Here is a 25,735-nt window from a genome sequence, read left to right as displayed (position 1 = left end):
GAGTAGTTGGATTTGGGATATATTCTGAAGGCACAGCCTTCCGGATTTGCTGAGGGATTGAATGTGGGTATAGCAGAAAGTAAGGTCTTCTACAGTCTTCTCTCATCTGTTTTTTTATTTTTATTTTTGTTTTTTTTTTGAGACAGAGTCTCACTCTGTTGCCCAGGAGTGTGGTGGCACAATCTCAGGTCACTGCAACCTCCATCTCCCAGGCTACGGTTATGGCCAGGGAAACAGGGATGATAAAGTAGTTATTAACAGATGAGGGGCCGGGCACAGTGGCTCACGCCTGTAATCCCAGCACTTTAGGAGGCCGAGGCAGGCAGATAGCTTGAACCCAAGAGTTCAAGACCAGCCTGGGCAACATGGCAAAACCCAGTCTCTACAAATAATACAAAAATTAGCCAGATGCGTTGGCATGCCTGTAGTCCCAGCTACTCAGGAGGCTGAGGTGGGAGGATCGCTTAAGCCTGGGAGATGGAGGTTGCAATGACCTGAGATCGTGCCACCACACTCCTGGGCAACAGAATGAGACCGTGTCTCAAAAAAATAAAAATAAAAATAAAAAAACAGAGATGAGAGAAGACTGTAGGAGAAGCAGCGGCTGTGAGTGGGTGACTTGTAGCTGAGAGTGGGTATGTGGTGCTTCACCGTACTATTATTTTTTTCTTACGTATTTGAAATTTTCCATAATAAAAAGGTTAAAGAAAAAAAGAATGAATGGAAGAACAATTAGAGACAGAGAGTATATACAACATAGAACAATTTATAAAATCCCAGTTGGTAGTAATAGGGCCATGATCTCCTACCCTGATGCCAGAAAGGAGTAATATTCCAATGAATATAAAGTATCACTGAATATACATTTTTGGAACACAGGATGAAAATATTAATGGTACAGAAAATGGTCTTAAGTAAGTTCATATTTAATGCCACAATTTATAAGTAAGCACAACTGGAATGTTAAGGGCAGCAAGGTGCAAGAAGGAGGTTGGCACTAAGGTGGCCACTCAATTAGGCTCTTGACAACTCTATCTTCTTGTTACTATCAGAGAAAACAGTCTAAAGACAGCACAGGATGGACCTAGCTTGAAATTCAGCTGTTCTTATTCAAGACAAGATGAACTTTGAGTACCAAATTTATATACATGGTTACCAAGAGAGTGTGTATAAGCTGTCCATAAAATGAGACTTTCTGACAGTTGATGCCCATTGCCATCTGAGTTTTGGAAGGTTTGATTCTGTAGGAGCAGTTAACTAAATGCTGAAGCATTTTAACTATGGCCAGTCCCCAGGGGAACTTAGATGGATCAACTGTCCCTTTCAGGGTATATGTGAGAAGACTTATTTGTGGGCCTCATCCAAGGAAAAGGCAGGCTAGATGAAAAAGAATGGGGTATGATAGATTAGGGAGAGATGTCCCCTCAGACTTTGGCCAATAGGAATTTAAAGTTCAGAATCTGTGTCAGGCACCAAGGATGAGGCTGAATGAAAAGTTTTAGGGCCAGGCGCGGTGGCTCAAGCCTGTAATCCCAGCACTTTGGGAGGCCGAGACGGGCGGATCACGAGGTCAGGAGATCGAGACCATCCTGGCTGACACGGTGAAACCCCGTCTCTACTTTAAAAATACAAAAAACTAGCCGGGCGAGGTGGCGGGCCCCTGTAGTCCCAGCTACTCGGGAGGCTGAGGCAGGAGAATGGCGTGAACCCGGGAGGCGGAGCTTGCGGTGAGCTGAGATCCGGCCACTGCACTCCAGCCTGGGCGGCAGAGCGAGACTCCGTCTCAAAAAAAAAAAAAAAAAAAAAGAAAAGTTTTAGGAATTAACCTCAGAACCCTGAGCAGGAACATATGCAACCCTTACGTTCTTGGGCTATTACCGAGGCTCTGCTGCTGCAGACAATGCTACCATCATCATGCCATTTTCTATTTCATCTGGAAACTATTGAAACACTGAGACAGTGAGTCCAAGGTGAAGCACAGCCCAGAGCACTGCTTGCAGATCTGCTTTTTGAGCCAAAACAAGAGCTAGGATTATGCTACAGATACCTTCGGGGCATAACAGTCCAACATTAGCTATGTCATGGCCAGTATGCTGGTCTTGCCTGTTGAGAGAGACTCTCTTACTGATATAAGACATGTGGTATTAGTAACAGGAATACCCTTTAAACAGGCAGCTGCTCTGTTTAAAATGATAAACTTTAGCTCACATTGTGAAACAAGTTTCAACTTGAAGTAATTACCAGGAAGCAGCTGGAGTCTTTCCCCAGCCTAAGGAATAGACTACATTCATCTCACAAGGAAGCAAAGCAGGCATTCATCTGATAAATTAATGCCAAACACAGTTTTTGTCAAATAAGGGTTGTGAAATTTTATGCAAGATGGTATTCACTGATGGTTGTGGAACAGTGTTGTCATCTTTGCGACACAGCTAAAACCATATAAAAAGTCTGTTTCAATAAAGCCGAGTCTGTTAAAAAGGTGCACCAGATTTCCTAATATTTAGGACTTTGACACTGACATTCAAGTGAAGTTAGTTTGCAGCTTCTTTGTGTGTGTCATATTTTTCTGATTTTTATACCAATCTTATTTATCTTACAAAAAAAATTTGAAAGTGTTCCTTCTTTCTGGGTTTGGTAACATTTTAAATAACAATAAGGTTATCTGTTACCTAAAGATTTGGTAGAGATCCCCTGTGAAATCACCTGGGTCTGGTGCTTTCTAGAGACAGATATACACAATAATTGGTTTGTGTATATCTCTTCTGGGATCTATCTTAGTAATTTATATTTCCTGAAAAGTCATCCTTTTACTCAGGTATTGTAATTTAATTCAAAATGTATTGGTTATGTTCTTTTAAACTTGATTATAAATTGTTTAATTTCTCCTAAGATTCATGTGAAAGTCTGGAGATAGCCTGGGCAGATCCCTTACCTTGGCAAAATGATTTTTTCTTCAGCTGTTAGGAAGGCGTAGTCATTAAAAGTGCTAAATTTCATAGATGGTGGGTATTTGAATGGTTTTGCTCCAAAATTGAACTCACATTGTTGATATGACATGAAACTAGCTGCAGCAAAAAATCCAGATCTACAAATAAAACGAGTACAGAGGCCAACAGAATTAATAACAATCAAAATAGAGTTAATAGACAGAACAGTTTTCAGAAAGGCAGGGTGAGTCAGTCCTACCCTGGCAGAAAGGAAGAGTGACAGATTGTGTTTATAACCCACACAGGTCTGTGACCAGAGAATATTGTGCCTTATCTTCCTGTATCAAACCTCGGGATAGTTTTAGGTCTGATCAAATGGGTTCCCAATCACTTGAAATTAATCAATTTCTCATCACAGTTACGTACATAAATGGACAAAGACTTTTTTTTCCTAGAGAAAAGGGCATTCCATGCATCTACTCAAATTTTTGATTGAGAAGAGCTACTTACACAGTAGATGAAAAGACTTGCTTTTCAGGAGGCAGCTGGTTGCCATTTAAAAAGAAGATCATTTGCTTTTCATTCAAGTCTAACAGAAATCCTACTGTATCTCCTAGAGGATAAAGTGAAACACTGTTAGGATAATGATGTGTACTACCAGGATTCTCTGATAAGCATCTCAAGTGTTTCAGTGGCACTGTATTAAGTCTGCATCTTTAGCTATGCATTCAACATGGTCATTTTTGTTTCTTCTGATCTGACCCCACCCACCAATATTTTAATGTAACAATAAGAAAAAAATACTGCCAATTAAACTATGACAAGCCAATCTTAAAATGCATCCCAATTTCAAAGATGTTAAAATGTGGGGAAAAATATGCATTTTGGGCTCAATGCAATATGGTAAGATCAAAATCATGTGCTTACTTGCCTTTCTGGTGAGATTTATAACTCCCTAGATAACTACCCCCAAAATATGCCTTTCTTTTAAAAAAAGGCAAGGCAGGCCGGGTGAGGTGGCTCCCGCCTGTAATCCCAGCACTTTGGGAGGCCGAGGTGGGCAGATCACTTGAGGTCAGGAGTTTGAAGACCAGCCTGGCCAACATGGTGAAACCCTGTCTCCACTAAAAATACAAACATTAGCTGGGTGTGGTGGTGGGCACTTGTAATCCCAGCTAGTCGGGAGGCTGAAGCAGGAGAATTGCTTGAATTCGGGAGGTGGAGGTCGCAGTGAGCTGACATCATGCCATAGCACTCCAGCCTGGGCAACAGGGCAAGCCTGTCTCAAAAAAAAAAAAAAAAAAAAGACAGGGCATGGTGGTTCATGCCTGTAATCCCAGCACTTTGGGAGGCCAAGGCGGGCAGATCATCTGAGGTCAGTTTGAGACCAGCCCAGCCAACATAGTGAAACCCCATCTCTACTAAAAAAACAAAAACAACCCGGGTGTTATGGTGGGTGCCTGTAATACTTGGAAGGCTGAGGTAGGAAAATCGCTTGAACCCTGTATGTGGAGGTTGCAGTGAGCTGAGATTGCACCAATGCACTCCAGCCTGAGTGACACAGTGAGACTCTGTCTCAAAAAAAAGAAGAAAAAAAAAAAGCATTTATCTTCACTTATCAAATAAAGTAAAACTCTTAAGGTTTCAGTTTTTGGTTTTGTTGTTTTTGTTGTTAAGACAGGGTCTTGCTCCATTACCCAGGCTGGAGTGCAGTGGTACAATCCTAGCTCGCTCACTGCAGCCTCAAACTCCCGGGCTCAAGTGATCCTCCTGCTTCAGCCTCCTGAGTAACTATGACTACAGGCACGTGCCTCCACACCTGGCAAATTTTTAAAATTTTTTTATAGACGGAGGGTCTCATTATGTTGCCCAGGCTAATCTCAAACTCCTGGCCCCAAGTGGTCCTCTCAAAGGATCCTCACACTTTGACCTCCAAAACTGCTGGGATTAAAGGTATGAGTCACCACATCTGGCCCAATTTTGGTTTTGAAAGATGAGATAAACAAATTTGTTTGTCAAAGATAAATGAAATTACACAGCAATGACAAGAAAAATGGACACTCAATGCTGGTGGAGGAAAATCGGGCAATATACAGCAAAAGTTTTGAAATTCTATATCCCCCTTGCCAGAGAAGTTTCACTTCTAAGGGTTTTGTCTTGAGAATATCCAGAATGGTCTATAATGATAATTTCAAAAGGCAAAAATGTCAGTGTCCAACAATGAGGCATTAATTAGTATATCACAGTACAACTATATAATGGAATATTGAGAAGCCATTAAAAGTAATGTTATTGTCTGGGCCATGGTGGCTCAGGCCTGTAATCCCGACACTTTGGGAGGCCAGAGTTGGGTGGATCACTTGAGCCCAGAAGTTTGAAGCTAGCCTGGGCAACATGGCAAAACCCTATCTCTACCAAAAAAATACAAAAATTAGCCAGGCGTGGTGGTGTGTCCCTGTAGTCCCAGCTACTGGACAGGCTGAGGTGGGAGGATGGATTGTGCCTGGGAGGTCAAGGCTGTATGAGCTGTGATCACACCACTGCACTCAAGCCTGGGCTATCGATAGGTGAGACCCTGTCCCAAAAACAACAACAATAAAAAGTAATGTTATTTAATAACCTGGAAAGCTGTTCAAGGTATTAAGCATAACAACAACACAAATATATATACATATATATATATATAAAATTTAAGCATTTTTAAAAAACTCTGGAGAAATTACAGGGGATTTTTAGTTTATTCATTTTGTTCTTTTTCTATTTTTCACATTTTTATAATAAACATATTACTCGAATAATCCTTTAAAAATTCTTATTAAAAAACAAGCTAGTTTTTGAAAACAGTGCCTTTATCATACGCTTAATTAAATGAAGAAGTTTTATGTTCCTTCAAGAACCTGCAAGTCATTAAAATGAGTGTTCCTGTTGGCTTTTCTGACTTTTTTTCCCACATATCAATTTAATCAAGTGGAGCTGTTTCCACATGGGGGTGGGCAAATTCCTGCTTTCTTTCCCCTTTTTTTTTTTTTTTTTTTGAGATAGAGTCTCACTCTGTTGACCAGGCTGGAGTGCAGTAGCGCAATCTTGGCTCATTGCAACCTCTGCCTCCTGGGTTCAAGTGATTCTCCTGCCTCAGCCTCCCAAGTAATTGGGACCACAGGTAGGTGCCACTACACCTGGCTAATTTTTGTATTTTAGTAGAGATGAGATTTCACCATGTTGGCCAGGCTGGTCTTGAACTCCTGACTTCAAGCAATCCACCTGCCTCAGCCTAAATTTCTGCTTTATTAGCATGCCTAAAAATTCAGTTTATATTCATAATGCTGACTGGGGTAGCAAAATGAGAGAGGGATGCTTGGAGAAATAGCTGGGTTATATCCTCTATCTCTGATGCTAGGACTCCAATCCTTCCAGAGGTTATATCTTTTACCATATGACCCTACTTCCTTAGAGCGTGGTCACTGGATAGGACCTGTTCCATAGCCATCTTGTCCCTGAAAAATCCTCATTTTAGTGGCATTACAATTCCAGTGTCCCTGATATTGGCATGGCTGTTTTAATTCAAAATAGATCCAAAGAGGAAGATAGAATTCATACTAATCTTAACAGTATCATTTTCTGACGAATGTAAAAAATTTATTTTCTGAAACGTTTTTGCTACAGGAAGGACTCCACCAGAGGTAAATTTATCGGAGGAGTACCATTTATATCTTTGGCAGTGACACAAAAGTTAATATCCCTTTTCACATTTGATCTTCTTCTAAGACATTTTAAGGCTTAATGTAATAAATGCCTCATAATAACCATATGTCTTAACCCACTTGATAAATTTATAATGGAGGGAATGAATACCTTCTTTCCAGCATGGGTGTATGTGAGGCTTACTTCTGGCATTGTACCAAATCAGCTGCCGGCAGCCATCATACGCACAAGAGTATTCATCATCCCCAATGCCATAGCCTTCCTGGAGGGAGACAAGGCCCAGAAGATTAGCAAGTCTGCCTGCTCTGACCTGGGAAGAGACAGTGTGTTTTTTACAACCACTGACCTAGTGGCTGGGATTCTAAGCTTTCTGGATGAAGAGAGCTCATGGTTTTTGGAAAATACTAAAATTATGACTTAGAGGGCTGGTCCCAAGTGAACAGATAATGACTTCACCAACAAATATTTGCCCAGTACCTCCTTTGTTCAGGCACTTTCACATTTGTTAGTTCATTTAATTCTCACTACCATGAGGCTGGTGGCATCAGACTCCATTATAAGAGGAAACAAACGCTCAGAGAGGTCAACCAGCTTGCCCAAGCATGTATTACTTGGCCAAGAAAGAGAGCCAGGTTTGAACCTAAATTCTTCTGATTCCAAGATACACTTGTATATCAGTACCAGATTGTCAGAGGAAATTCAAACCAGTGAGACTCCATCTTGAATAGGGGCAGGGTAAAATGAGGCTTAGACTTGCTGGGCTGCTGGGCTGCATTCCCAAGAGGTCAGGCATTCTTAGTCACAGGATGAGACAGGAGGTCAGAACAAGATACAGGTCACAAAGACCCTGCTGATAAAACAGGACGCGACAAGCCAGCCAGAAGCTGGCCAAAACCCACCAAAACCAAGATGGCAACAAAAGTGACCTCTGGTCATCCTCACTGTTCATGATATGCTAATTATAATGTATTAGCATGCTAAAAGACACTCTAATAGGTGCCATGACAGTTTACAAATGTCATGGCAGTTTGGAAGTTACTCTATATGGTCTAAAAAGGAACCCTTGGTTCTGGGAATTGCCTGCTCCTTTCCCAGAAAACTCATGAATAATCTACCCCTTTTTAGCATATAATCGAGAAATAACCTAAGTTCACTCAGTTGAGCAGCCCGTGCCGCTGCTCTGCCTATAGAGTAAGTAGCCATTCTTCTGTTTCTTTAATAAACTTTTCACTTTATTCTATAGTCTCGCCCCAAATTCTTTCTTGTGCAAGGTCCAAAAACCCTCTCTTGGGATCTGGATCCAGACCCTTTCCAGTAACAAGATCAGATCAGGCAAATGCCTTTCTTGCATGTAGCAGACTTCAAAATACCCAAATATTCAGAGATTTCAAAACTGGAGAAGAGAAAGGTTATAGTGGACACTCAGATAAAAGCTATTCTGAGATCAGCTTGATTTGAGGATTGTACAGGTCCTTGGCAGTTTCTTTTTTTTCCTTTGAGATGGAGTTTCACTCGTTGCCTAGGCTGGAGTATAATGGGGTGATCTTGGCTCACCGCAACCTCTGACTCCCGGGTTCAAGCGATTCTCCTGCCTCAGCCTCCTGAGTAGCTGGGATTACAGGCCTGAGCCACCATGCCCAGCTACTTTTGTATTTTTAGTAGAGATGGGGTTTCTCCATGTTGGTCAGGCTGGTCTCGAACTCCAGACCTCAGGTGATCTGCCCGCCTTGGCCTCCCAAAGTGCTGGGATTACAGGCGTGAGCCACCGTACCTGGCAGTTTCTTCTTTTTCTTACTTACTGCCTTTCAATTATTTCACAGAACTGTTAAAATAAAAGGGTGGCTGAGATCTTAAGAAATTATTTTGAGTGCTTATAAAAAATAGAAGCAGCAAGCAAATCAGACAACTGCTATCTTTAAGGAACAATGGTGAAAAGTTTTACTAGAGAAAGAAACTGAAAATGGCCAAACCCAGGTAAGATCAGGTCCTGATGGCCTGTTTCTTCTATGGGGCAAACAATACAGTGAGGAGATAGATTGGAAAAAAAGTTCGAACGCAATGATTTTGTACTAAATTTTTGGATTACAACATACATACTGAATTTAGATGAATGCTCTCCAAAGGGACTCTCCTGAAATAGCTACTGATATTCACTATTCAGACTATTCAAGAGTTAAATGAGCTTGCATCTAATTGCCTTAGAAATTCACCACCCGAGGCTGCCAGGAGCGCTGGCTCATGCCTGTAATCTCAGCACTTTGGGAGGCGGATCACTTGAGGCCAGGCGTTTGAGACCAGCCTGGCCAACATGGCAAAACCCTGTCTCTACTAAAAATACAAAAATCATCCGTGTGGTGGTGCACACCTATAATCCCCGTTACTCTGATGGCTGAGGCACAAGAATTGCCTGGACCTGGGAGGCGGAGGTTGCAGTGAGCAGAGACCACGTGCCACCACACCCTGGCCTGGGTGACAGAGTGAGACTCTGTCTCAAAACAAAACAAATTCACCACTTGCTAGAAAGAATGTCTTGCCATCCCTTTCAAAGGCTGAACGAGTCAGTAAGTAAAAAACTTAAAAACCACTAAAATGTAGGCATTGGGGCATAGGTAAAAGGCAAGCAATTCTTTTCTATCTTCACCTTTTAATGTCCTGATAAATCCTTGACAGAACACTTGAAAGAAATTCCTAGAAACTAGCCACGATGAGTTGGTAAAGAACAGACTCATTACACATTCTTTACTATGCAGTGTCTTTGATGACTGGATAAGTTCCACAACAGAGTGGCACTGTAGCACAAAGAAGGAACTCTAATAACTTTAACTACAGAGCAGTATCTACAGATTTAAGGAGAAGATGCCTCTGCCTAGCTGAGATGCACTTTAAAAATCTCTTGAGCTTACATCTCAGAGAATAATCTCGACGTTCTACACCTTCTCTCAGCTCAAAATGTTCCCAGTAGGATTAATTTTGGTTTCCATTGGCTAGGACAGATAAATGAGAGAATAGAGTGGCTAGCTTGGTATTTATTTTGAACTGTTTTTTGGTCATGCATATTTTAGCAATGGAAACATTACCAAATACAAACAAAAGAAAGTTTATCCACAGCTTGTCATTCAGGGAATAGTCCCATGTGGTGGACACTGTCTTTTTCCTGCTGTAGAGCATCCCAACTGCTTCCTGTTATGGGAAATGTATGAAGACAGTGTTCTGCCGCCTCATTTGGAAGTGGAAAGGTAAAGATATGACCTAGCCTTGGCCAGCTGGACCTTCCCATCAAACACTCAGTATGGTGCAAGTGACCCCACACAGAGGGATAGTTAGGATTGACTTCTAGCAGCAATGGTGGCTACATGCTGGCCAGATCATTCCCCTAAAACACTGGCTGTTGTACTTCCTGTTTCTTGGCCTTGACATTGCCTTGGAGCCTGTCCAGTTCCCAAACTTCTCCATAATCTGGAGGCCCTGGAAAGGCTTCTAAGTCATTCCTTTTCTGTCTGAGATAGCCAGAGTCATTTTCTCCAAGGCAGGATGCTTCAACAGGGGAAGGAGCATGGGCTATCCTGACCAGGGTTTGATATCTCTAGCAGCTAGAGACTAGATGGCTTTGGACAAGTTTCTTAATTTCTCTGAACTTGATTTTCCTCATCTTTAAATGGCAGAATAATATCTTTCCAAACTCTCAAAAAGATTAAAGATGAATATGTGGAAGATCTATCACATGACAGACGCTCATGAAAAGGCAAAAGTTATTTATTTATTTATTTATTTATGAGACAGAATCTCACTCTATTGCCCAGGCTAGAGTGCAGTGGTGCAATCCGGGCTCACTGCAACTGCCGCTTCCCATGTTCCAGCAATTCTCCTGCCTCAGCCTCTCGAGTAGGTGGGATTACAGGTGCTCACCACCACACTCAGCTAATTTTTGTATTTTCAGTACAGACGGGTTTTCACCATGTTGACCAAACTCCTGACCTTAAGTGATCCACCCACCTCAGCCTCCCGAAGTGCTGGGATTACAGGTGTGAGCCACCGTGCCCGGCCAAAAGGCAAAAGATATTTTAGATAAATCAGAGTACACCCTTGGAGAGTTGATCCTCCTAAGCCTCCATAAAAATACACAATACAACAGGAAAAACTGTTCTGTAGATTACCTGAACAGAACTATCCTTAAGCTTATTTTAATGACTTAAAATTGAGCCCAGTGGCCAGCCTTTTAAAATGGAAATCTAAGCAGCAAGAGTTCAAGTAAGAGGCACTATGGAGACACTTCGAATCTTTTGAAACTGGATGTATCCTAGGAATGACTTACTCCATAGAATCACACCCTGTCTGAATAGGCAAAAAGATTCAGAATCACCAGAACAATGTACATTTGAAGCAAAGTTTTAAATATGGCAATATCATTAAAATCCTGTATTTGGGAAAAGACATCATATCAGACTTTATCAGTTTCTAATAGGGAATCAACTAATGCTTGGATCAGGGAAGAATGTTTGCTTTTAAAGAAACCAATAGCCTGGTTTCTTGATCTGCGGGATAAAAAAACAGTATTTAAGTCTTTAACTTGAGAAGCCAAAGGTCTGCAACTACATGGCAAAAATTACAGTTTCATCAAGCAAATGAAAAGATCCAGCTTCACTGGTCATTAAAAAAACACATTTGTAACATTCGGTGTCAGATCTAGATCTGTAGTGTGTTTGCTGCCAAATCAGGAGAAACAAATTTTATATTGAAGCTTCCTCTGTGGAAGAATCCCCTGTATTACTTCTAGTTCTAGAACAATTTTTCATTTCCAAATGAGGAAATTGGCTAATTCTCTGAGATTTTCCCCATTTTTGAATACAAAAAAAACAACTGCTGTAGAATAGGAAGGCCACTGAATTCTGGTATGAGTTTCTTCCTACTCTGTCTCAGTTTTCTCATCTGTGAAATGGAAATTCTAACAGTAAAAGCTATTGTGGGAATCAGATGATTGGCAGACTGGGGTCTAGTTCTCCACCCCAGACAAGAGTCCAGACTTGACCTCTCCACTGGCCCTTTTCCTCCACTTTGTCTCTCTCCAGCCTAGGAGTTTTAATAACACACCATCAACAATTCCAGGGTGAAATACAGCCTTGCTGAAATAGGCCTTTAAAAACTATGCTTATAAGTAGCTCACCATGGGATGTTCCTGTAGTCCCAGCTATTCGGGAGGCTGACGTAAGAGGATGGCTTGAGCCCAGGAGTTCGAGGCCAGCCTAAGCAACACAGTGAGACCTGTCTCTAAAAGCAAAGCAAAAAACCAGAAAACTTCACCATGCTTATGGCCGGCAAGTTTAATTTGATTTTGTTGGATCACTTCTAAAACCCATTCCAGGATCTTACATATTGGATGGGGGACTATTATTTAGATTAACAAAATAATTCAAGGGGCTTCTCCCACCTCAAACGGTAGAAATCATATGAAAACAAAATATTCCTGATCAAAACTGGATTAATTCCAAACAGCTTATAATTTGATCAACAGAAGAAAGCCAATTGGCCTGGGTGTTAGAAGGGTATAAAGTGGCAAGAAATCATACATCTGTAGGAAAGGGAGGAACTCCAACACCTTCAATGCTACTTATGCTAGGATTTAATTTTCCCCTTTATATTACAGCTTTCTATAACAAAAGATAAATAACTAAATATTGAGAAAAATGCGCCAACTAATTACTAGGTAAAAGTCAAGTGAAAGAAGTCAAGCCAACACTCTATTTCTTGAAAGGAAGAGAATCCCTACAAAGCTCTTAGAGCTTAAACTCATGGTAATAATCAGCACTACTTCCTGTATAAGAAATGAGCCAAATATGTGGCTGGGGCAGAAGCAGAGCCTACAAAGACAAAGGACACATCCAGCCTCTAGGTGAAAAATTAGCATGAACTTAAGATTCAAGAAAAAGAAAAGGCTGAGGGGCAATTTCACTTGTGTTTTCCTATTTTTCTATCAGTTTAGTAGATCATTGTTAGGGATCTGGTACCGTGTGGCTCAGCCCAAGAAAAGATTATTGAGCAAATCTATTTGAAAAATAAGTATGTCTAAGTATTTTCCACCCACCAACTAGGGGGAAAAAGCAAACTGCCACTGCCCCCATTTTCACAGTTCTCTAGGGTACTTACATGATTGAGGAATTTGCTGTCTCGAGTGGCCCAGCCAATTTGCATGACACCAGAAGTGACCACTGTTACTTCATAGTACCATACCCCAGCATCCACACAAAAGGTGCAACGCACACTTTCAAAAGAGGAGGCATCACAGCGAGCCTGGCAAAACCAAAAAATGTGACAATCAACCATGAGGGCCTGAAGACCACCAAAGATAACTGACTACTGGGAAGGCTGAGTGTATTTTTCCTTACTAAAGCTTCTGGTGGACTGTTTCCTCCATCCATCCTCAGTGACAAAAAGTATAAAATCAAACTATATAAGGCATTTGGCAACATACAGAATCAAAGAATTGTTTGCAGCCATTCTTCAAACAGTTCTTTAATCCTGACACATTTAGTGCCTTATGGTACCTTCTGTTCATAAGCAGATCTTTCATCAAGACTTCCCCACGAAGTCAGCAACATTTCCAAAATACAGGGAGAGAGGGAAGCACCAGCCCTAAGACAACTGGCTATGCAACGATTAAAATAATTACCCTGTCATCCCCCAAAGGGTCTAACTGTAGAAGCGTTACCTACCTCTAAGCCATGAGGTGAGATCTTCAGGTACTCGCTGACATCATTGCTATTCAGCATGGCCCTAATGCTACTCAAGTTCACTTTCTCATAGGTCAGCTGTCTACCTTCTTTTAAAACTGCAAAAGAAAGAGTGTTCATGTTTCTAAGGCAGGTAGCTGTGGGGAAAAGAAGAAGCTAGTGCCAGCTACAGCAATCAGACAAGAGAAAGAAATAAAGGGCATCCAAAATGGAAAGGAAGGAGTCAAATTATCTGTGTTTGTGGATAATATGATCTTATATTTAGGAAAACCTAAAAAAATCTGCCAATAAGCTATTAGAACTAAAAAGCAAATTCAGTAAAGTTGCAGGATATAAAATTAACATACAAAAATCAATAGTATTTCTATATGCCAATAGCAAACAATCTGAAGAAGAAATCAAGAAAGTAATTGTATTTACAAAACCTATAAATAAAATAAGATACCTAGGAATAAACTTAATCAAAGAAGTGAAAGATCTCTACAATGAAAACTATAAAACACTAACGCAAGAAATTGAAGAGGACACAAAGATATACCATGTTCATGGATTGGAAGACTCAATATTGTTAAAATGTCTACACTACTTAAAGCAATCTACAGATTCCATGCAATCCCTATCAAAATACCAATGACATTCTTCACAGAAATAGAAAAAATAATCCTAAAATTTATCCTAACTACAACAGACCCAGAATAGCAAAAAACCTGGCCCTGAGCAAAAAAACAAAACTGGAGGAATCACATTACTTGACTTCAAATTATACTACGGAGTTGCAGGAACCCAAACTGCATGGTACTGGCATAAAAACAGACACATGGACCAATGGAACAGAATAGAGAATCCAGAAATAAATCCATACATCTACAGTGAACTCATTTTCAACAAAGGTGCCAAGAACATACATTGGGGGAAAGGACAGTGTCTTCAATAAATGGTGCTAGAAAAACCACATATCCATAAACAAAAGAATAAAACTAGACCCCTATCTCTCATCGTCTACAAAAATCAAATCAAAATGGATTAAAGACTTAAATCTAAGACCTCAAACTATGAAACTACTAAAACATTGGGGAAACTCTCCAGGACACTGATCTGGGCAAAGATTTCTTGAATACCCCAAAAGCACAGGCACCAAAGCAAAAATGGACAAATGGGATCATATTAAGCTAAAAAGTTTCTTACAGCAAAGGAAATATCAACGAAGTAAAGAGATCCCACAGAATGGGAGAAACTATTTGCAAACTATCCATTTGACAAAGGATTAATAACCACAATATATAAGAAGGTCATACAACTCAATAGGAAAACATCCAATAATCTGATTAAAAGGTGGGCAGAACAACTGAATAGACATTTATCAAAAGAACACATACAAATGGCAAACAGATATATGAAAAGGTACTCAACATTATTGATCATCAGAGAAATCCAAATCAAAACTACAATGAGCTATCATCTCACCCCAGTACAAACAGCATTTATCCAAAAAAACAGGCAACAGTGAATGCTGGTGAGGATGTGGAGAAAAGGTAACCCTTGTACACTGGTGGTAGGAATGCAAATTAGTACGGCCACTATGGAGAACAGTATGGAGGTTCCTCAAAAAACTAAAAACAGAGCTACCATATGATCCAGCAATTCTGCTGCTAGATATATAGCAAAAAGAAAGGAAATGAATATATCAAAGAAATATCTGCAATCTCATGTTTATTGCAGCACTCACAATAGCCAAGATTTGCAATCAACCTAAGTGTCCACAGAGAGACAAATGAATAAAGAAAATGTGGTGCATACACATAATAGTGTACTGTTCAGCCACAAAAACAGAATGAGATCCTGTCATTTACAATAACATGGATGGAACTGTCGGACATGATGTTAAGTGAAATAAGTCAGGCACAAAAAGACAAACTTTGCACGTTCTCACTAATTTTTGTGGGAGCTAAAAATTAAAACAACTGAACTCATGAAAAGAGAAAATAGAAGGATGATTACCAGAGGCTGGGAAAGGTAGTCGGGGTCGGGGAGAAATGGGGTTGGTTAATGGGAATATAGCTAGACAGAATGAAGAACACCTAGTATTTGACAGCATAACAGGGTGACTAAGTCAACAATAATTTATAGTACATTTAAAAATAACTAAAAGAAAAGAAAAGTGTAAAACAAAGAAATTTTAAAAAACCAAAAGAGTATAATTGGAATGTTTGTAACACAAATAAATGATAAATGCTTGAGGGGACAGATATCCCATTTACTCTGATGTGGTAATTACTCATTGTATGACTGTATCAAAATATCTCATGTGCTCCAAAAATATGTATTACTATATGTCCATTAAAAATAATCCTCCTGGAAGGTAAAACACACTGATTTTTCATACGTTAAAAATAAACAAACAAATAAATAAGGTAGTGCTATCCTAGTTAAGGAGTAGATGTGCTCGTAAATGGCAGAATAGGTGGGGAGACATAGCCAGAGCTCTGCTGCAGCATTGCCATTTGAAGAGCAATCAAACAAATGCTAGGAAAGGCAGCACTGCTAGATTTATGCTTCCATTCCCTAGAGAATCACTTTGCATGAACAAAATCCAAATTGCACTCTTTCAGAATTATTCTTTAACTAGCACTTCACAGGCTGTGCAGGAAGCTCTTCCCCACAATATTGGGGTAACAGTCGGGGTGGATTTACATGTCAGTTGTGCTTTAGCACAGTACTAACTATGGATGGGGGAGTGAGGGTACAGAAGTATACAGGTTGATCACTCTTAATCTGAAAATCCAAAATGCTCCAAAATCTAGTACTTTTTGAGTGCAGACATGAGGCTCAAAGGAAATGCTCAATGGAGGATTTCAGATTTTTTGATTAGGGATGCTTAACCGGGTATCTGCCAATACTCCAAAATCTGAAAAAATGTGAAATCTGAAATACTTTCAGTCCCAAGCATTTCAGATAAGAGAAATTCAAACTATAAGAGAAACTCAACCTATAGTAGTTTTTGTTCCAGCAGCCCTTGGAGGAGGAAAAGAGAAAAATCAGGAACAGTTCTCATGATGTAGGTAAGACATGACTTGGGTTTTGAAGAGCAAAGCTGGGAAAGGGAGAGGAGTAAAGAGGGATTTCCAAGTGAGGGGAATAGGTCCAGAGGTAGGAATCGTCAGGACCTGTTTGTAGGACAGTGAGATGATTTGTGTTGGAAAGAGCTGGTTAGACAGTGCCATATAATTAAGGGCTTTGATGCAGTAGGAAACTGGGTGCCAGTAAAGGTTTTTAACAAGAAAATGCTGGAATTAGAAGCATACTATACAATTCTTGTCTAAAGGGTCTCCAGGATACTTTTCTGCTAGAATATATCCAACCTGCCAGTAGAGGTCCTTATAAGGACTCATACTTACCACTGCAAAAGGAAGACCAGTGAGCCTATGAAAGAAATGAGTCTGGGAATGGAAACAGACATTTTAATAAAGGACAACTCTCACTTACAGAGATTGTCTAAGCTCCACTGGGCACAGAAACCAACTTGACGTTTCAGATAATCAGGATCATTAGCCCAGGACTCCAATGTGACAAGCCGGTCACTAATACTGGATTCAGAAATAGTCAATTTATTTTCACCTGTTTGGAAAGACATAATCCTTGAATTAACAATGAAAGAGTAGAATGATTTGCTCAGCAAATTAGTATTGCTAAGGGGAAGAGGCAATTAAAGAATTGGAGACTAGATTAGACTTCAATTAAACTTTCTAGGGATAACATAGCCAAAGAGCTTTGACTATTTTCTTTTCCTTTTTTTTTAGTCACAGGGACTCGCTCTGTTGCCTAGGCTGGAGTACAGTGGCACAACCATGGCTCACTGTAACCTTGAACTACTGGGCTCAAGTGATCCCCCAGCCTCAGCATCCCAAGTAGCTAGGAACATAGGTGCATGCCACCATGCCTGGCTGATTTTTTAAAATTTTTTGTAGAGATTGAGTCTTGCTATGTTGCCCACCCTGGTCTCGAACTCCTGGCCTGAAGCGATCCTCTGGCCCTGGCCTCCCAAAGTGCTGGGATTATGGGCATGAGCCACCACACTTCTTTCTAGAAAGTAGCAATCGCATTACTAAATTTTTGGCTATAAAAAGTGAGTAATCATGGTTACCAAGTTTCGATTCTTAGGTGAGAAAATCCTTGCCTTTGTCCCTGTTATACTTCATTGGCTTTAACGTGTCTATCCAGACGAAAACAGAATGTAATGCCCATCTGATGGGGTTCAAAGTGTAGGCTCATCCAGTAACTAAGAAAAATAAAATTTTTAACAACCAATACAGAAGATCATTAGTGCAAGAAGTCACTATACCTACTTGTCTGTGCAAACTTTTCCAGTGCGATAAGTGCAAAAAGCATGACTGTGGGGTGGGACTGTAACTTCTGAAAAACAACAAAAGATAAAAAAAAAAAAAAAAAAAAATCATTCCCCTGCAGAGGTGGCAAGTTATCAGTTTCATTTCCTTGCCCAGTATGTGCTAGATGTTTTTTTGAGTGGTCAGAAAAGTTCCATTCATTCAAGTCCTCAATTATCCGTTTGGCTAATGTTAGTAATGACAGTAACAGTAATGAACCGGACAGGCTTTCTTAATCTTGTAATTTTTTCTTAAAGTCACTAGGTTAATTTATAGATTTGGAAATGTCAAAAGTATCCTGTTAAATACACTATGTTATTTTACTTCGTAAAACTTATATTAGGGCTTTGTTAAATAAAACATTGATTCTCACATTCATTTGTGCAAGCCAAACAGAAACCTTGAATTATAAACTAAAAATGATCTTTTACTTAGAACCCTAAAAAGAACCACTTATCACTACCAAGTTCCAAAATTAGAAATAATTAAATTAACAATTAATGGCTTAGTTTTTAAGCTGTTTCCTGAAAGGAATTCTACAAATGCTGACGGTAGACAGGAGAAAGCAACAAGTGAACTCTCTTAGTTACATTTAAGTTCATGTCACATGAGTTCCCCTTTAAGGAAAGGTCTATCTGTTGAACATGACACCTTCTCATAGCCATGCTTTCCCTACTGCTGCATTGGGAGCCACCAGAGGAGCTCCAGAATATCAGATGATTCCCACTGACTTCCCTGGTACCCACCTAAGTTCTGGAAAGCTCACATAACCACCATCCCTGCTGCTGGAAAGCCTATTCAGCATTCTATTTCTTCTCATATCCATCTAAATCCCTCTGCCTGGCTTTTCAGGCCCTGAACCCTTTCTAGCTGGCTACTCAGTCTGTGTCCTATCTCTGAACACTGTCTTCTCTCATCAGACACTTCTCTGTCTCTGGGCTTCTGCCTGTGATGTTCCCTTAGCTAAGAAGTCCAATTTTTCCTCCTCTGGGCACAATAAAATCCTAATCTTATGGCATGACCCAGCTGAGGGTCCACCTTCATCAGGAAGTCTGACTTTCATGACACCCCAGCTCTCATTACCCATACCACCCACCTCCCTCACCCTCTCATTTAGTCTTTTTTTTGACACGGAGTCTCGCTCTGTCGCCCAGACTGGAGTGCAGTGAGATCCCAGCTAACTGCAATCTCTGCTTTCTAGGTTCAAGTGAATTCCTGCCTCAGCCTCCTGTACCTGGGACTATACGCACATGCCACCGTGCCCGGCTAATTTTTGTATTTTTAGCAGGGACCTGGTTTCACCATGTTGGTCAGGCTGGTCTTGAACTTCTGACCTCAGGCGACCTGCCCACCTCAGTCTCCCAAAATGCTGGGATTATAGGCGTGAGCCACAGTGACCGGCCCTCATTTAGTCTTGACGAAGTACTTTATCCCATGATCACATCCTGTGATAAAATGGAGGCTAATTATCTTGTCTGAGTAGTTTTATTTCCTCAACTAACCAATAAACTTCTTGAAATCAAAGGACTGCCATGCTGTATCCCCAGAGTGCTCATTGAGAGTAAGGAAAGTGTTTTAAGCACGTATCAGTGTGTATTGACAAATAAGGGTTTTCAGACCAGAGTTTTGAAAAAGGCCAATGCTCACTAGGCTTACAAAAATAACTTTTAAAAATATAGACCATTCAAGACCACAGGCCAGAATTAGGAGAGATCTGAGGGCACAGCCTCAGCAAACCACAAGCTTCACATACAATATATTAAATACTCCAGTGACAACAGTTTTAAGAACAGTAGCAGTGAGGGGGAGGCCAGGGAGGAGTAGAGATTTATATACACTGGGAATTTGACTTGATGGCCTCCTGGCTTGGAACACCATGTAATTTTGTTTCCACTGTGGAGGTCCCTATTACCATTTGGCAAACTCTAGGAACATGCAAAAGAGCCAATCATAGCAGCTATCTTATGACTAAATTTAAAACCAGACCAACTCAGCTGTTTTTGCTGGTTGGGATAAATTCCAATCCCACTCTCTTTTTTAAACATAGGAGGGAATAAATAAGCATTCGGGAAACACCTGCAAATAAAATTTACAATTGATTCCATTCTCTGTGCCAAAGGCTATGCCAGCAATTTGAGAAAATGCACAGTTCTAGATGATGCTCACTTCTAGATGACTGAGAATAAATAGTTTTGATGTCTCACTTACCAGACACTGTAGCAAATATTCCAGTATTCCTGGGCTCAGTAAACCTATACTTGCAGGACCTAGACAAATACAACAAACACTTGATATAAATTAAAATGCCGTATTATTTTAAATCACTGGTAGCAATCAAATTGGTAGAACTCTTTCATGCATGTTATCTCATTCAAGCATCCTGCTCTGAGGTAGAAAATAGTACCAGCCCCATCTCACAGTTAAGCAAGTGAGCCCACAGAGTGAAGCAACTAACTCCAGGGCACTTGTCGAGCACATGGGAGAGTCCAAACCAGCAGCCACATATTCTGATTTCTAATCCATTGTTTCTTCCACAATATGTGATGTAACTAGCTGAGCTATGCCCCTATACTTTGCTGTTAACTTTCTTAAAATGGGTAATATTCATAAACAAATTAAATATCTACTTCTCAGGAACTGCTCCAATCAGAAGTTCCTTTTCCTCTCCCTCTACCTTGTATGTCTTCATAATCTAGCTAAACTTTATAAAGTGTGTATATATGCAAATTATATATTATATACATACATACATATCTTTGTTATGCTGAATTTAGCTTTTTCCCTTTTTTCTTTTCCCTGCTCCTTATTCTTAAAGCAAATAAACACAACTTTTTTCTTTTAAAATTTCCCCTGAAAATCCACAAAGCTAAATTAAATTGCATTCACCTCTGTAGCCTTTCAGTAATTTTCTTCCAGTTAGTCTATGTCTCTCAATATCATTGTTAAGAGATTTATTTCTGTTATAGCAGGTTTGATCAAAGACCTACAGTACCAATTTCCCTTTAATGTCAAACAACTTAAGATCTTCCACTGTGGAGTGTCCCAAAGTTACCTGCTAGTTTCTCAGCCAAGCAGCCTAGGACTGCAGATGTGTTCCTGTGTTTGGCAGGATGGCCTGAGTCCTGGCAAGCTACTTCTCCATTTAAATTGAGAATTTCAGTCAATTTCTGGAGTGCATCCTAAAACAAAAAAGTACAAGTGGGTTTGACCCATATACTACACAGGTTGTTTTCCCAGGCTCATTTTTTTTCTGAGACGAAAGCTATAACCAGCACTTTGGGAGGCCGAGGAGGGCGGATCACGAGATCAAGAGTTCGACACCAGCCTGGCCAACATGGTGAAACCCCATCTCTAGTAAGAATACAAAAATTAGCCGGGAGTGGTGGCACGTGCCTGTAATCCCAACTACTCAGGAGGCTGAGGCAGAGCAGGAGAATCACTTGAACCCGGGAGGTGGAGGGTGCAGTGAGCTGAGATCACGCCACTGCACTCCAGCCTGGATGACAGAGTAAGGCTCTGCCTCAGGGGGGTGGGGGGAGCTATAACCAGGTGTTAAATAAACTCAGAAAGACCATATAAAAATTATGCAATGTACCCCAATGATATCATTGATGGGAAATTTCTGATCAACCTGAAAGTCTCCTTTCATGACTTACTAGATTCCATTTCATTCAGAATGCTTAAGTTGTATCAAATATATGCTACATATTCTTGAATCACTAAACAGATTAAACCCACTCAAATGCCATTATGAAAACATTAAAGGCTAGTGATGTTGAAGTAAAAAGTTACTTTAAAAAAAGTTTTACGGCCGGGCACGGTGGCTCACGCCTGTAATCCCAGCACTTTGGGAGGCCAAGGCGGGTGGATCATGAGGTCAGGAGATCGAGACCATCCTGGTTAACACAGTGAAACCCTGGGTCTACTGAAAACTTCAAAAAATTAGCCGGGCACGGTGGTGGGCGCCTGTAGTCCCAGCTACTCGGGAGGCTGAGGCAGAAGAATGGCGTGAACTCGGGAGGCGGAGCTTGCAGTGAGCTGAGATCCGGCCACTGTACTTCAGCCTGGGAGACAGAGCGAGACTCCGTCTCAAAAAAAAAAAAAAAAAGTTTTACTAAGCAAAAACAAATCCCAACAGTTTTCTTCTTTTTGCTCTCGCTCTGTTGCCCAGGCTGGTGTGCAATGAAGTGATCATGGCTCACTGTAGCCTTTACCTCCTGGGCTCAAGTGCTCCTCCTACCTTAGCCTCTCTCGCAGCTGGGGACTACAGGCACATGTCACAATGCCCAGATAATTTTAATTTTCTGTAGAGATGGGGATCTCATTATGTTGCCCAGGCGGGTCTTAAACTCCTGGTCTTAAGTGATCCTCCTGCGTCAGCCCCCAAAAAGTTTGGGATTACAGGCATGAACCACTGCACCCTGACCCAACAGAGTTGAAGGTAAATTGAAACAGGCACCTCTTATGAGCCTAGGCAAAGGTAAATTCATTGGCGAGTACGCTAAAGCCTTTCCCCTTCTGTCCACAATGTTTTTCTGTACTGGGCTTAAACAGATGAATGAAAATGCCAGAATCGAGGCTACGCACAGTGGCTCATGCCTGCAATCCCAGCACTTTGGGAGGCCAAGGTGGGAGGATGCTTGAGCAACATAGCAAGACTCCATCTTAAAAATGAAAGATGCCAGAATCCAATTAAAAAAAAAAAAAAGACTCTGTAAAACACATGGACTAAGACAACGAAAGTTTGATGCTTTTGTTCTATGTAAGGGATAACCAGAGTTACACTAATCATTAATACATTTGGGTAAGATTCAAAAGTGCTTGCAGTTTTAACTTTTTTTTTTTGAGATGGAGTCTCACTCTGTCGCCCAGGCTGGAGTGCAGTGGTACAATCTCGGCTCACTGCAACCTCCACCTTCCGAGTTCAAGTGATTCTCCTGCCTCAGCCTCCCAAGTAGCTGGGATTACAGGTGCATGCCATCGTGCTGGCTAATTTTTGTATTTTTAGTAGAGAGAAGGGTTTCACCATGTTGGCCAGGCTGGTTTCGAACTCCTGACCTCAAGTGATCTGTCTACCTTGGCCTCCCAAAGTGCTGGGATTACAGGCATGAGCCACCGTGCCCGGCTTTTTATTTTTATTTTTTTAAAATAGAGACAAGGTCTCACTATGTTGCTCAGGCTGGCATCAAACTCCTGAGCTTAACTGATCCTCCTGTCTCGGTCTCCCAAAGTGCAGGGATCACAGGCACGAACCACTATATCCAGCCCAGTTTTTCCTCCTAATAAAAAACATTATTAAAACTTTTGAGGAAATCACTTAGAGAAAGATAAGAAAATCAGCTCAGCAACTCAACATTCTCTTCTAGCTTCTGAATAAAGATTGCCACCTCAGATACAAATACTTCTTTTTTTAACCAGGCTAGAGCGCAATGATGTAATCTTGTCTCACTGCAATCTCGACCTCCTGAATGCAAGTGATCCTCCCACCTCAGCCTCCTGAGCAAGCTGGGACTATAGACATGCACCATGACACCCTGTTAACTTGTGGATTTTTTTGTAGAAACAGGGTTTCACCAGGTTGCCAGGCTGGACTTGAACTCCTGGACTCAAACAATCTGCCTGCCTTGGACTCCCAAAGTGCTGAGATTACAAGTGTGAGCCACTGCACCCAACCTAACTGCTGCTGCTTTTTTTTTTTTTTTTTTTTTTTTTGAGACAGAGTTTTGCTTTGTCGCCCAGGCTGGAGTGCAGTGGCATGATCTCAGCTCCCTGCAACCCCTGCCTCCTGGGTTCAAACAATTCTCATGTCTCAGCCTCCTGAGTACTGGGATTACAGGTGCCTGCCATCACTCCTGGCTGATTTCTAGTAGAGACAGGGTATTTTAGTAGAGATGGGGCTTCACCATGCTGGCCAGGCTGGACTCGAACTCCTGACCTCAGGTGATCCACCCACCTTAGCCTCCCCAAGTGCTAGGATTACAGGCGTGAGCCACCGCACCTGGCCTTAAATGCTTCTATTTTTAACATTTAAAAAATTTTAACCTAGGCTGGGCATAGTGGCTTACATGTATAATCCCAACACTTTAAGAAGCCAAGGTGGGAGGATCCGTCGAGCCCAGGAATTCAGAATCAGCCTGGGTAACACAGTGAGACCCTTTCTCTACAAAAATTAAAAAAAATTTAGCCGGGTATGGTGGTGCACGCCTGTAGTCCCAGCAACATGGGAGGCTGAGGCAAGCGGATCACTTGAACCTGAGAGGCTGAGGATACAGTGAGCCATGACTGCACCACTGCACTCCAGCCTAGGTGGGGCCAGGGGAGGAAGGGAGGAAAAGAGGAAAGGGAAGGAAGAGAGGGAGGGAAGGAGGGAGGAAGGGAAAGAAGAAAAAAAAAGAAATTAAATAAAGTCTTGATAGAGAATGTGGCAGGGCACTGTGGCTCACGTCTACAATCCCAGCACTTTGGGAGGCTGAGGTGGGCTGACTGCTTGAGCACAGGAGTTCAAGACCGGCCAGAGCAACATGATGAAACCCCATCTCCACAAAACATACAAAATTAGCCAGACATGGGGTCATGCACCTGTGGTCCCAGCTACATGGGAGGCTGAGGTGGGAGGATCACCTGAGCCCAGGGAGGTTGCAGCTGCAGTAAGCTGTGATCACTCTACTGCACTCCAGCCTGGGTGACAAAGTGAGACCCTGTTTCAAAATAAACAACAAAAAAAAGACAGAGGGCTGGGCGCAGTGGTTCATGCCTGTAGTCCCAGCACTTTGGGAGGAGGCCGAGGCAGGAAGATCACTTGAGGTCAGGAGTTCAAGACCAGCCTGGCCAACATGGTGAAATCCCGTCTCTACTAAAAATCCAAAAATCAGCCGGGTGTGGTGGTGGGCACCTGTAATCCCAGCTACTTGGGAGGCTGAGGCAGGAGAATCGCTTGGACCCGGGTGGTGGAGGTTGCAGTGAGCCGAGATCACATCACTGTACTCCAGCCTGGGCAACAGAGCGAGACTCTTATCTCAAAGAGAGAGAAAAAAAAAAAGAGGACATAATTCTTCATAATACAAAATAAATTTACATAATAAAATCAATACTGAATAAAACAGACCCCAAATGTATAAAGATGAAACACATTACATCAAATGTTCTTTGTGGTCATTTATCCTGTGCTTAAGCAAAAATGATAGTTTCCTAAAAGATAAGTATTAACTTACTTTAGTGGGCAATGGACATTCATCTAATAACAATGTTATAACAGCTGGTCCCAGTGGATCTTCCAGTGGAATAACTCTAATTAAAGACTGGACAACATCCAACCATCCTTCATCTAAGAGCAAATCAAGAAGATTATATGATGGAGTCACTATTTTTAAAATGTGAAAATATGTCACACAAGATCAATTCACATTAAAAGAAAGACTTTTGGTCAATAGATTTTTAGCAGCTAATACTTGGCATGGACATAATCATCAATTGCTAGTCATCGTGGTGGAGTAAAAACATCTTAAGTTACAGGAGTCTGGTGATTTGTGGGTACCTGTATTTGTAAAAAGGTTAAGCTACGGTCTTGTGTTCTCACATTAAAATAGTTTTAAGCATCTTATTTACTACATAGGAGTTAACTGAGAAAATGAAGTATACTCAGCAGTTGGCTTTGTTTTCAGAATGATACTTAGGAAACTAAGGAAGAAAAAATATCCTTGGCCAGGGGCTGTGGCTCACATGTGTAATCCAGCACTTCAGGAGGCTGAGGCAGAAGGATCCCTTGAGCCCAGGAGTATAAGACCAGCCTGGGCAACATGGTGAAATTCTGTCTCTACAAAAAAACAGAACAATTGCTGGGTAGTGTGGCATGTGCCTGTGGTGCTGGCTACTTGAGAGGCTGAGGTGGGGTGATCACCTGGGCCAGGGTAGGTTGAGGCTGCAGTTGAGCTGTGATTGTGCCACTGCACTGGGCAACAGAGTAAGACTCTGTCTCAAAAAAAAAAAAAAAAAAAAAAAA

General features: G+C 41.2%; 1 protein-coding gene across 4 annotated transcripts in view; it reads right to left on the bottom strand.

The window, feature by feature from the left end:
* RSPRY1 (ring finger and SPRY domain containing 1) overlaps positions 1-25,735 on the bottom strand; it is a 49,553-nt gene that overhangs the window by 4,801 nt on the left and 19,017 nt on the right. For all 4 annotated transcript variants that reach the window (XM_025369656.1, XM_025369655.1, XM_025369657.1 and 1 more), the window contains exons 4-13: positions 24,948-25,060; positions 20,789-20,915; positions 19,945-20,003; positions 17,698-17,764; positions 16,838-16,969; positions 13,337-13,452; positions 12,771-12,914; positions 6,780-6,891; positions 3,438-3,540; positions 2,933-3,085 (exon numbers count right to left, since the gene is read on the bottom strand). In XM_025369656.1, coding sequence (XP_025225441.1) covers positions 2,933-3,085; positions 3,438-3,540; positions 6,780-6,891; positions 12,771-12,914; positions 13,337-13,452; positions 16,838-16,969; positions 17,698-17,764; positions 19,945-20,003; positions 20,789-20,915; positions 24,948-25,060 — 1,126 coding nt within the window. The remainder of the gene's footprint in view (positions 1-2,932; positions 3,086-3,437; positions 3,541-6,779; positions 6,892-12,770; positions 12,915-13,336; positions 13,453-16,837; positions 16,970-17,697; positions 17,765-19,944; positions 20,004-20,788; positions 20,916-24,947; positions 25,061-25,735) is intronic.

This window comes from Theropithecus gelada, chromosome 20 (assembly GCF_003255815.1).
Source record: "Theropithecus gelada isolate Dixy chromosome 20, Tgel_1.0, whole genome shotgun sequence".
NCBI lineage: Eukaryota > Metazoa > Chordata > Mammalia > Primates > Cercopithecidae > Theropithecus > Theropithecus gelada.
This window is presented reverse-complemented; position numbering and strand designations above follow the sequence as displayed.